The sequence below is a fragment of the Diplotaxodon limnothrissa genome, linkage group LG10, assembly GCF_057381915.1.
Source record: "Diplotaxodon limnothrissa isolate DT_005_m linkage group LG10, D_limnothrissa_male_GT1.1, whole genome shotgun sequence".
Taxonomy (NCBI): domain Eukaryota; kingdom Metazoa; phylum Chordata; class Actinopteri; order Cichliformes; family Cichlidae; genus Diplotaxodon; species Diplotaxodon limnothrissa.
Genome location: NC_140605.1, coordinates 33,457,310 through 33,470,818, shown reverse-complemented (window position 1 = coordinate 33,470,818; position 13,509 = coordinate 33,457,310). Strand labels below are relative to the sequence as shown.

At 41.2% G+C, this 13,509-nt stretch overlaps 1 protein-coding gene across 1 annotated transcript in view; it reads right to left on the bottom strand.

Annotated features, from left to right (window-relative positions):
• The window catches only part of sgcd (sarcoglycan, delta (dystrophin-associated glycoprotein)), a 191,456-nt gene that overhangs the window by 24,585 nt on the left and 153,362 nt on the right, over positions 1–13,509 (bottom strand). The window contains exon 6 of the mRNA XM_085364725.1: positions 8,108–8,180. Coding sequence (XP_085220851.1) covers positions 8,108–8,180 — 73 coding nt within the window. The remainder of the gene's footprint in view (positions 1–8,107; positions 8,181–13,509) is intronic.

Genomic DNA, 13,509 nt, shown 5'->3' with positions numbered 1-13,509 from the left:
TCACCGAATCACAAACTGTGGTCAGGAGAGTTGACATGACGGCTAACACGCTCCCGTCTGCGTCTCGCTCTCCTGCTTTCGCTGCTGTGATGTTCTGTCTAATGCTTGTTGGAAAGGTTTTACTGCACTTACGGCAGCACAACATGTCATCAGCTCGATATTGTTTAACTCCACCGGTCTCTCCAGCTTCACGCTACACCTAACACGTGTGGTTACAAGAGGAGGTGCAGTCGCAGGGAAAGCAGGCAGAAACTAGCCTCATTTTCAAAGGCAGCAGGTGGGCCCTTCTGGCTGTTCCAGAACATACACGGTACAGGAAGACGGATGTAATTTCTTTACTGGCTTTAATATTTTAAGTATTTATTAGGATTTTTAAAAAACTGTTTAGTATTCAGTATTATTTTGGTTTTACTTGCCTGTCGAAGCCTTTGCGTCATCATTAGAGTGTCTAACGGTGCTAACAACGTTAAAATTATAAAAATGTAATCAATACAGGCAGAAGAAGAGTTACTGGAGTTACTGGAGGGAACGCTGGGTTCCCGACTGTCTCTAACCTTTTTTGTTTCTGTCCATCACCATGGTCTCAGTCCCAGTCCCATTACGCTACCGTGCACGGCGAAGCGCTACAAGATACACGAAGAACCGAGGGACAGATCAGGCTAATGCAAGTCTACCAAAGTTTCCATGAGGACCTTCACGTGTTATTTCATTCAAAGGGAGAAAAAGTTCTTCTCACTGATGCTCCCATTTTGTTTCTGTTCTGCTTTTTTGTTCTCTTCCCCTCCTGCATTCGCTTTCCTTTATATTGCTTCATACATATATTCCCTTTATCTCTCAGTTGGTCGGGATACAAATGAAGCTGCGCTTTCAAATTTGCCAGTGCGGGCGAATCACAAAGGCATTCTTCAGATGCAAAGACACATCCTGTTGACAAGGTATTACCACGCAGATGGATGTAACGGTTATGGCTTGATGAGAAGCGGCGGCTCTGGCTGGGATGTGTGTCTGGCTGCCCGAAAATGTGTTAGGGGTTAATATGATATCCTGAAATAGGATTTGATTCCTCGATTGCTACCTGCCAAGGAGCTGGGAGAGATTAGGGTAAGATTAGATTTTAGCCATGCACCAACGAGCTCGCTCGCCTTTTTCTGACATAATTGGATAGTTTGGGCCATATTTCATTCTCAATTGGCTAGTTGTCACCAAAGATGCATCAACAAAGGGGAAGAGGGAAGAAAAACTACGCCTGACTATAGACTCTTGTGTTGTGTGGACAGTGACCTGACGACAGGCTTTGGAGTGTCACCTAGGAAACGATGTATTGCATCAGTGATGTAAAAGTATCACTTTCTTATTATTTGAACGAATGATTCAGAAAGGAAGCAGCAGTGATTGATGCTTTCAGTTCATCTCAATGCAAACACCACTGAAATGCTCTTATTAGTTATTTGTCGTTTTCTATTTGACCCCTAAATCCCATCAAAGTCGTCTCCATAGCTTCGCTTCTATCACACGAAGCTCTTTTTATTTCAGTTCTCTTCAAAATCCCCTTTTGTCTCGTTTTTCTCTTACACGCTCTTTTTTTTGTCACTCTATTCATCTCAGACTTTCGGACAAAAGTGATCCTCTTTCATTTTTTCCATACTGTGTTTTTTCTTAATACCCCCCCCCCCCCCCCCCCCCCCCCCCAGTTTCTTATACTTTCAAACTCTTTCACTGTCACTTGCGTCTCTTTTGTTCTCACCCCCTCTTATTCTTTAATCTTCACGCTCCATACTTTTGTCACCCCTTTTCTCCCCCTTTTCTTTCTCCAGATTTTCTCATTTTCACTTCACAGTCTTTCCACCGCTGTCCCTCTCATTCAATTCAGATCAAAGAATACCATTGTGCTATATAGATAGAAAGATCATGCATATAACATTTACTGCAACAACATGAACATTTTCCGTCTAAAGAGCACTGCAGTCTGCTTAATGCTGGAAAGTCTGCTGTAGCTGGAGTGCTGCTGTGTTAAGGCCAAACCTTTGTAACTGCTGGGGTCATGGTAGGTTAATCCAGTGGTTGCAAATGGTGTAATGGACCGCCTCGAGGCATGTTGATGCGCCTTGAGGCAAGTCCAAGTATATTCCTAAAAAGAATAATGGAAACTCTGCAGTCATGTGATAAAGAAAGTTTTCACAAGACTCTGCATTTGAGGGGTAAATAACAGCTACATGCTGTCAATCATATGTAGCTGAACAGCTGATCATCAGGAAGTGTGAGCACCTCTACAAAAGCAGAAGTTTTGGTTGTTTGCAGGTGTGAAGCATTCGGGTGTGCATTACCAAAGCCATAATCTTTAAGTTACTATAATGTTACCATAAATTCAACCCAAAGTCAGACCACAAGTTTGATCAGGAGCAGGACAATGATCCCAAGAACAGCAGGAAATCTGCAGCAGAAATCAAGGTGTTACCATGGCCCAGCCAAAGTCCAGACCTCTGATTGAAAGGAACTAAATGAAAACTAAAGAAGAGTGGCCCAAAATCTCTCCACGATGATTCACATTTCACTTTGTGGGTTTAGGGTAAAGTAAAGATCCACATATATTCTTATCATCTCAAAAACAAAAGGACTTTAACACTAAAAGGTATGTAAGAGTGTTTCTCTGAAGGATACATTTTATAGTTTCTGAAACTGTTTGTTTGGCATGTAGTTAAAAATGCAACCCACTGCTAAATGGTGTCTACATGAACACGTGGATGTTGAGAGGTTAATAAGCGAAGAAAGAAGATTCTTGTCTGTTGACAGCATTATCTAAGCTACATCTTTTATTACTTCAGCTGGACTGAGGTATTAACAGCTCTAAGCCTTAGCCAACTTCTTCTGGAGGGGAGATGATGCACTAAGGCTTAGATGGTGACAAGCAAGCTGAAATCACTGGATCTGAACCAAAGACTGTTATTTGCTTTCTGTTGGATAAGATGGAAGAAGACGAAGTACATGCTAAAACAGGACTGTCAGAAATGACTACTCGTTGGAACTGTTTATAGACAAGTGTTTTAACACACCACGTATTGTTTTTTGGGCTTTAGCCTAAACCTAGTTCCAATGAAGGAAAATATTAATGCTTCAGTTGACCATGAATTTTTGGAGTTTTCAAACAAGGTCCAAAAAGGAAATGTTGGATGAGTTTGGTGTGGAAGAACTTGATTGACCCACATAGAGCCCTGATCTCAACCCCATCAGGCACCGTTGGGATGAACGAGAACAGAGATTGTGAGTGTCCCACGTTGGTGTCTGACCTCAGAAATGCTCTTCTGGATGAACGGGCAAACATTTCCACAGACACTTTAAAATCTTGTAGAAAGCCTTCCCAGGAGAGTGGAAGCTGTTGTAGCTGCACAAGGCTCAATTTGAATGGGATGTCGTAAATGCTCCTGTAGGTGTAATGTGTAGATAGGCTCACGCAATACTGCTGTCTATATAGTGCATGTGATAAAGCAAAATAAACAGCTTACTGCTGCCTGGGTTAATCTATGGGATGCCATTAGGTTACTTTGTTTAGGTTGTTTTGCATGGCCAGAACAGTTAAACATGTTACATATAGAGTAAAGAAACTGTCCACTTACTTCGATACACCGAATTTTAGTTGTAAGAATCAATGTTTAGGTAGCAGCATTACAAAAAGAAAGTTCTCGTCCTTTGTGTCCTTTGCTGCAGTGCAAAAACAACACCCTACTTCAAGTATTGAGGAAAAATGTTGGTAAAAGCTCACAACCAAGGACACCTTGACAGAGAACCTGTGCTGCTAAAACGCATCGAGTAGATGGAGCCAAATAAAATGAGGAAGTACTGCCAAGCTGCTTTTTCACTTTTGGGATTGATATGGAAAGCTAGAAGATGAACAATACCAATGAAAGCAGTGAGCTTTATTTGTAGAAAATAATTAAGTAATTGACCAGGTTGCAACAACGAGAAACTCCACACTGAACACATTTTGCAAAACGTACAGCACCAGGGTTTGTTTGAAACAGCTGTTCTGATTCAGTCACAGTAAAAACAGCACGGCAACATCCCCACGAGTATGACAAACTGGTGGTTGACTGCATTGAGTGTACAAGACTATCAACCTATGGATGACTAGTTTTGATGGCAAGCCAATTGCACAGGTTGCCCGGTGGGAGGTAGCATGCCTCCAAACAATCCTGGTCCAACTTGGACTGAGTGCAGTCACTCTCAGACAGATTAGTGAAGGTTTGCAAAAATTTGCCAGACAGATTGCCAACTGGCTGGGTTCAGTTCATGTGAATTTCTGTTTAATGCGAATTTCTGTGTATGCAAACAGCAACAGATTTGCAACAGATGGGAACAGATGAGCGATTTATAACAGTTAATTGGCAGATTACAGATTGCTTTTAACTGCCAATTTGACCAATTACAAACTGATAGTGGACTGACTCCATCCTATTGTTGCTTTGACTGTTGCAACACACCAGGACTTGCTTTGACCTGGTTCTCATCTTCATAGCAGCTGTTTCAAAGACAATGAGAGCGAAGTTCATTGCACACAGGTGCCATTGTCTCCAACCACTGTTTTCTGGATCACGACTGTAGATATAGGGCATCAGGGGATTGACTTTTTGCCTTAAAAAAAAAATATATATATATATATATATATATAAGTCTGTACTGAGTGTGTTTAGCAGGGCTGGAAGTTAAACTTGTTTACATTATGAGCTACCTTGCATAAAAAAGTGCTCTGATGGATCTATAATTAATAATGTAAGCATATGGATGTGCTGGGAAAACTGCAACGTTTTTATGGTGGCACTCTAAAAAACAGCAACTGAGTTTCTATATCTGTTCGGTTTAAGACAAACACAACTTGGTCTGGAAGGTTAAAATTTGATTTTCCTTTGGGGCAAAACTACTTTGTAAAGGTCAGCATACTTTCTGACGCCCTCAGTCTCTGGACAGCATCACATCACATCCTTAATCAGGGTCATAACTTTACAGATATTTGTAATACACCTTTAAATCTATCTGATTTAAGAATTTAAATTAGTTTTGACTGTAATGTCCTCTTCTCCATGCACATTACAAATAAATGAAGCAGGGCCAGAAACTTCTACTCAGCTTGCGCATTACTAATGGGATGGAAACGCAACAAGGCATTCTAGGTCTGTTGCTGTTTACGTTATACCTAGTGAGTAATGACCTTTTTTGTTTTTTAAATGTAGTTTTATATAAACTTTGCCTGGTGAAGCACCTCCGCGATAAGCGGTGGCATCACCCAGGAGGATACGCACAGAGAAACAGACCTAAATAGCCTCTGGTTTACAGAATTACAAACGAGCTTCTTGGGCGGACACGAATGAGAAGTGAAAAAGTCTGTATTTCAGTAAAGGCAAATAAAACTCACTTCTCCATCAAAACATACCCATCAAACACACCCACCCACACACTCGCAGCATTTGTTCTGGTTGATTAGCGTTCTGCTACTGTAGAGTATACGTGGGCGGATCTGTGATGGGAAGTGGAGCAAATTTAATGGTTGCAATAGGAGAGTGAGAAAGACACCAATTAGTTTCTACACACCCCGTCAGTCCTGAGGAGAGGTCTAATCAGGTAAAATAGGTGAACAAACATTATTAATAAACAAGAGCTCAACAGAAAAAGGCTACCCTCGCTGACCAGTATTAATCTTGACCGTGTGGACGTTATCTCTTCTTGTTCCAACTTTCCTTTTTCCCTTCGCAGACATCCCTACGTCCCGTTATCCACAGTCACACCAGGAATCCGTCTCGCTCACTTTCTGCTCTGATTGACTGTCATCACATCTGACAGCACAGACGGGAGAAAGATGATAAACAAGACGTTTACACCACGGAGACATCCACGCCTCACACACATGCAAACACACACCATGTACACCGTGGAGAGGAACGACGAAGTACGGAGCCACACACTCAGTCTGAGCTGAATTTGACTGATAGCTGATAACCTAAAGCTGTTCTACCTCAAAATCTTTCATCATAGTCATCATCTGGCTTTAAGTGGTTTATTCTGTTCATTGTTTTACAACAGTTCACTGTTCAATTTTACAAGAAGGGACCTGCGAGGCTGAATTAATCAGGATTTTCTTTGGGGAAAATGTCAGGGAACTGGTATTGTCATGTGAACGAGCGTGTGGTGATCAAAGTGTGAAGGACGTCAAAATCACAGCTTCATTTAAATGCGGGTAAAAAGGCGAAGGAAACAAAAACCCGAAAACAACAATGGAGCCGAACAGGGACAAACGACGACTGGAGAGTCACACACCATGAGAGGACCCGACATGAACACAGGAGGAGATTAGGGCAGAGTGGACACACCTGGAGCACACAGCTGAACAGACTCATCACTGATGAGGACGTGAAACTGACCCTGAATCAAAATGATACAGGAAGTGACTAGCTCAGAGACTAAGGCTGTATCCCAATTCAGGGTCTGCAGCCTTAAAGTACGCAGCCTCAACGATCCTCAAGGGCCGCGTACTCAAAGACCGCTAAGGCCGGAAGTGCGAGGCTTGTGAAATGGGACGGTCTAGCCTCCGTTGCGCTGCCCAGGTTGCCTAGCAACCATGATACTAACAGCTGGAAACGTGTCATACAGCTTTGTTTGACAGAGATGAAGGAGAAAATCTTTTGTTCATTTGTTTGTTTCTACATGAGCTTTGATCATTCTCTGATTAAGCTCAGCTATTGAACGGCGTATATTTTAAAGTAAAGGCTTTAAAACCAAGTTAGTACAAACGTCACTAATGTCACATAACTTTGCCGACATGTGACCAACAGTAATGTTTTAATGTTCTTCGTTATTAAACATTTGCACATAAATAAGTGACATAATATTCAGTACTTACTTAAAGTTTACTCTTCGGCTGCCCCTCATCCGCCGTTTTTTTTCAGCAAAGTTATCCACACCCACCGCCGCGCTATGCATTCTGGGATATGTTGGGCCACGAAGTCTACACCGCCACATCCTTAAAATTCAGGGAAATGAAGGACGCATTTCAGGGCCGCATTTCGAGCAGCCTTTGAATTGGGACAGCCTTCGGCGCACCGCTGTGACGTAATCGGCCTTGAAATGCGGCCTTTAAGGCTGCAGACCGTGAATTGGGATACAGCCTAAGACTAAGACATGAACTTGTCAGAACAGACGGGGAAAACAGAAAACGATGGAGACAGAACACAGGGACACGACTGGGACATGACTTCACATAGGTGATACCAATCACAGAGACGAGATTAGGACAGACTGGAAACGAAGGGGAACTAACATGAAGAACCAAGACATATACATAACAAAAGTCAAAGGGTTTCAGGACCTTGAACATATCTAATTCCAGATAACCAAACCAAAAATCCAGAACAGGCTTCAAATAGTGTGTCAGAGACCCAGGACCATGACAATTAATGGGAGAATGTCAGGGAACTAGTATCGCCAAGATTTAACCACTTTTTTATTAAAAATGGAATATTCTCCCAGAATAATCATATTAGCTGTTTTAATTTTTATTGCTGTACCACTTAAGTACTGCAGTAAAACAACTCATAAGTGCCTTAATCCTGCATTCTCTTTAATGGCCTACAGGGGGCGACTTTTCTAGTTGCAAAATAAGCCTCATTGTGTAGAAGTCTGTGTGAAAAAGGCTCTCAGCTCCTTTTAACTGTTATGTGAATAAAAACCTCACGTTTTGTGATATGTTTGTGGTCTCGGTTATACTCTGAAGTCTTACTGAATACAAGAGGGTGATCATTTTTGCAACTTATTGGTATTATTAAAGTCAGAAAGGGCATCAAAGCAGTGTAATCTTTACGCTCCTGCCATAGGAGTGCAGTTGAAGTGTACCTCAGTTTTGTCAATCCGATTCACATTCATTCAAATGCTTTTCCATTAATTAATTCCCATAATTTGTGCCATCTGTGCGGTGTACCGATGTGATGGATTGATCTGGTTTTCTGTGAGCACTTTATTTCACTACACTGCTGCAGTATTTGTGAGCTTTGACGTGAACTCAGGGTACATCTGTTCATGTATTGCATGAGACCGAGCGCTTGCTGTGTGCCGTGGAAAGACTCACCGCAGCTCTTTGAACGGCTCAGCTCTGACATGCGGCGTCTCCACTGATTTGCTGAACACGGCTCCTTCGGCCCCTGAAATCACAAAACACAGAATCAAACCACAAACCCCTCCTGTCCGATCAATGGACATAATCTCCAACACTCTGCTGATCTATACGGCTCCAGTCAGCAGGCACAGCGGCCCTCAGCTCAGCTCGCATCACTGATATAGTAGACACACACACGGATACACACATTTGAGATGAAAAAAAGAAGAAGCAACAATCGGGGCAAATAATAATGTAAAAATAAGCTTTGTCTGCTGTTTAGATTCCTTCAGCTTTTCTTCATCACCTCCTCTAAGCTGTGAAGTGACTCTCAGTGAGAGAAAGAAGCAACTGCTCTTGTTTCATGAAGGAACCCAGTGTGTGTGTTTCAGACATCAACATTATTGAAAAAAGAGAAAACACGAGACTGTTACCCAGAAATGAAGTCCCCTCCAAAGTCGAAACTTTATTAATAACCCACAATTTCACTGTTCTCAGAACTCATATATACTTCCCTCTATCTTTAGACTCACTGTTTGGAAAAGCAGAAATCATCTTATTGGTGTAAAGTTCAGTAGTTTTGCAGAGAGCTGTGGTTCCCAAATGACATGCCAATAAAAAAAACAACAACTTCAACTTATAACCGCACAAAAAGTTGTAAATGATTTACACACACACACATTTCCCCTAACAAACCACCAGTGCAGACAAACTAAGGACCAGCTCAAGAGAAAAGCTGCTGGTCTTTTGGTTTCACCCAAACTGGACACGCCAACAGCACTCAGTCCCAGTTTACCATCTACTGGAAGGTGTTGGCTAATGCTAACATGTTGCTTAGCACACACCTGGACAGCAACCATCTCTTCTTTCAAACATCCCAAGTCTTAAACTCAAACATGTCTGCCCCTGGCTCTGATTCTACTGGACGCCGCTTCCTGTTTAAAGGGAGTTCTTCCTCCCCACCATTGCCAAGCGCTGCTCATAATGGATTGGTGGTTCATTGGGGTTCTTTTTCTTTGATGTACAATATAAACATCTTACTACACTCGGATCTTAATCGGACATAGCAAGAGTGATTGTTGAACTGAGGGAAGGTTTTGCTCAGATAATGTGCTTAACAGACTTTGTTTTGGTATAAAATGCATTGAACAGGTTGAGAATTGCGGTGATAACATGAACTGCAAAGAAGTGTGATTGCCAAGCTTCTCCTGGGTACCAAGAACATAGGAAGTATTTTCTAAATCTTCCATCTGAGCCTGAGAAACACTGGTCTCAACATCTTTTATGTAACACTGACCAGGCCTTTGTAAGATGGGAATGATGCCAGCTCTTATTCTTGACTCCAGGCTGTTTCTTATGTTAGACTCCTGAAGAACTGAGAAAAACATAAATCTTATTTTTGTTTTCTGATTTTCTTTGGATGGACAAAAATAACACCGATATGTGGATTCACACTCACGACTAACTTTTTGCGTTTTTATGACGTGTATTAAAAACGACAGCCTAAACGAGGCCATCAGCTAAACCATATTCTGGTTGTTTCTGACATTCTGAGTTCCTAAATCTCCTGCATATGACTTATAGTGCAGTGCTTGTTAAAATACAAAGTAATGCTCAGGTGGTCCTCAACCCTGGGCCCTGATCGATCGTAGCACCAATATAGCAGCAGCAGCGGGTCGTGTAAACTGGAGCATTCAGGGACATCAAATCAGCCAAGCATCAGGTGCAGATCAATGGGCATGACTAAATACATTTCAAAACATTTTGACACGCTTCTGGAACCCCAAACACTCCTCGCTGTGAGACAGGCTTTTTAAGTACCACGACAGATGAGGACTAAAAGAAAAAAATTCCAATTATGTGAGACACAATATTTGCAGACATTTAACCTCAATTCAGAGCGATGGAGTGTGTTTGTACAGGTGAAGCCAGCGTCCCTCTCAACCCGTCAAATCTTTGACATTTCTATTATGAGACTGTCAAACCTACAAGAGACCAAAAGGTAACAGGTGATGACAGATACAGTACTGGAGCCACATTCTGCTCCTCCTCCTTTTCTGACTCTGAGGAAGACCATCATTTACAAAATGAACACCATGTTCATCAAGTTCAATAAAACACAAGACTTATGACTAAGACCAGAAAGTCATCAGGAAAATTACTTAAATCTATTGGTTATAAAAAAGTTGTTCCCTGTTCAGAGCAGTCTGGCCATTCTCCTCTGACCGCTGACATCAACAGGACATTTTCTCCTAGAGAACCTCCGCTCGGCGGATATCTTCTTCTTTTCAGACCATTCTCCATAAATCCCAGAAATGGTAGTGTTTGTGCCAGACAGGGATCTACTGGGATTTTCAAACACCCATGCCACCTTTCAAAGTCTCTTAAATCTTTCTCACTCTGACGCTCTGTTTGAACTTTAGCAGGTTGTCTTGATCACGTCTACATGCATAAATTCATGAGCTGCTGCCAAGTGAGTGGCTGATAATTGCTTCAAAGAGCAGTTGAAAAGGTGTGCTACATTCTTTGTCCTCATAAACATAAACAAAGAGCATAAAACAGCTCAAATATATCAAATGAAGGGTTTCGTTATTTAAATAATTAACCATGAAGTTAAATATACTTGGTATAAATCAATGTATACCCATCAAGTAGGTTTCATTTGAACGGTTTCCATTACATTTACTGTTTTTAACAACTCTATATACCGTATTTTTCAGACTAAAAAGGTGCACCGGATTGTAAGGCGCATTAAGCGAAACAAAACAGTCAGATAAGTCAAACTTTTCTCAACTCATTCTTCTTGCCTCCTCCACTTCCGTACCATTGATTCATTAATGTTGAATTATCTGGCAGCTGCTCTATTCCCATGTTGTTGCAGTATATTAATGGCTAACCTCGTATTGTGGATGGATGATCTGAAGTTTGGTCCGTTTACAACATCCTCTACGTTGCGATTGTATTTGTCCATAACCATCGGGAACGCTCACGTTAACAAGTGGAAAAAGGTTAGCGTTCATCCTCCAGCTTCACTGTGTTTATGCTATGCTAACATAGCTGTGTAGCTAGCTAACGTAGCACATCATTATATACCAGCTAGCCCAACTTCAGTAACCCTACAAACGTCACTGCTGTTTAGTTTTCTGTCTTCATTTATGTTGGAAGTGATAGCAGAGCTGTACGTCTTAATTTTTTCAGAAATCTCTCAGTCAGAACATGCTATATCATGTTTAGATGAAAACTAGCGAGCTAACTCCCTGCTAACTTCAAACTCAGTTAAATCTAATAAATTCTGTTTTAATGACAATAATAATGGATTGCATTTATATAGTGCTTTTCAGGGCCCTCAAAGCGCTTTACAATTCCACTATTCATTCACTCCCACATTCACACACTGGTGGAGGCAGCTACAGTTGTAGCCACAGCTGCCCTGGGGCAGACTGACAGAAGCGGGGTTGCCATATCGCGCCATCATTTTCATGGATGCCTGGATGCTAAAATTAATTGTTACACCTGGTAAAGCAGCAACGCTGATCATTTTAATAAAGATGAAAGAATTTAGACAGTTTTAAACTCTCAGTGATGCCGCAGTGTTCGTTTGACTTTGGGACCTGAAGGGACGGAGTTTTAGACAGGATACTCCGCGAGGCTCCTGACTATGGTAGCTGTAACGCTCCAACAATCCATCAAGAGGTGCGGCTTCGTAGCTTACCAAGGTCGTACAAAAACATCTTTTGACAGATTTTTTGAGCGCCGTCTACCACATAAAATCGGTTCGAGGTCAGTAAGCACAACCAGAATTCAGACATAAGGCACACCGGATTATAAGCCGCACTGTCAATTTTTGAGAAAATTAAAGGATATTAAGTGCGCCGTGGAAAATATGGTATACAGATTAGTGAGCATTTTGGGCATAAATATTTGAGTGTACACTGGCATTCTTTTATATACAGAAAGAAGCCATTTCTTAGTAAATATAAAAAAATATATATATATAAAGAATATATGCTGCTAATGTTGGTAGAAACAAAGTGCAACACTAGTTTTGAAGCTACTGAAAGTCTTTAACAGCACACTCACCTGTACAGAAACAGATTAGTTTGTTCGATGTGTATTTTTTATTTAAAAGGCATTTAATGCACAAAACTCCCCGATGTGTGGATGTTTACACTCCTGGTCCTTCGAGAACCCTTTTCATTACACAGATCAACCTGTCAGCCATTCAGGGAAATAAAATCTGTTTACACAAAGTGGTGCTCCAGCTCGGCCTTATGGGATAGATGACTCTCCTCTTAATCACTGCTACAGGTGAAGCTGCTTCTGTTCTGCTTTGGTTTTCACCCAAATGGGCGGCAGTTGTCACGACAAGATCAGCAGCATCGGATGTTTCACTTTGTGTGTCAATATATTTTACAATATTTCAGTCCACGCTGGAAATAAATGGGAACAAGTACTTTATTCTTTTCAATCTGCATTTTAAAAAGTTTAATTTCTCAGTTTTTTTCATGTGAAATTGAAGGTTAGAGAAAGACAAATAACTATTTCCAGCAGCCCATGAAAGCTCTGGTGACTTTTAAAAGCCTCCTGCTCAGTCAGTTAGAGATGCAGCACGTAGATGTAAAGTGAAGTGTAAGCCTCAGTGCATGTCACCCCTCCCTCTACTCTTTCCAGCAGAGAAGTGAGTGAAGATAAAACAGAAGCCTCACATTAGAAATCCCAGCTCTCATTTGGAATAAAAAGAACAAAAAGCTCTTTGCCTTGCTGCCGGCTGTCACTCTGCTTTAACGCACTAGTTTAAAGGATAAAACCAGTGCCACTTTATTCTAATTCCACCACCTTTATTAGCCCATTTAAAAAATTCAAATTGTACAGACATTTTTTAAAACTCTCTATTATCAAATCGCCCAGATGTCTGGAGCTGCCGTTTTATTTGCAGTTGAATCATTTTTTAAAAGAAGATAACTTTTATGTTCCTCAACAAAGATTCTCCAGGATAACTGCTTTTAGAAAAGGCAGTTTTAGAGACACCGTTTCCTAGAAGTGAAGGTGTATTTTTTATTAACATATTTTGGTGGATTATCGTTCTGTATAGTTCATCTTTAGCGTTCTATTATATCTTAGTGTTTGTGTGTCCTCTTCAGAAGTTGTCAACGTCTCTTTTAAACATACTTTCACATTTACATGCAGTCATTCCCATTCTGTTCCCTCAGTCTTCTCTGGAGTTTTTCCCTCTTTCTGTACCAAGTTTGTATGTTTGAGCCTTGGCCTCATTGTTAGTTATTTCCTGTTTTATTTTGTTAGTCTATTATTACTCTCACTTTGTATTTCGTTCTGCTTCCCTTGTCTCATCTTCTGGGTTTAGTATCAGCTGCCCT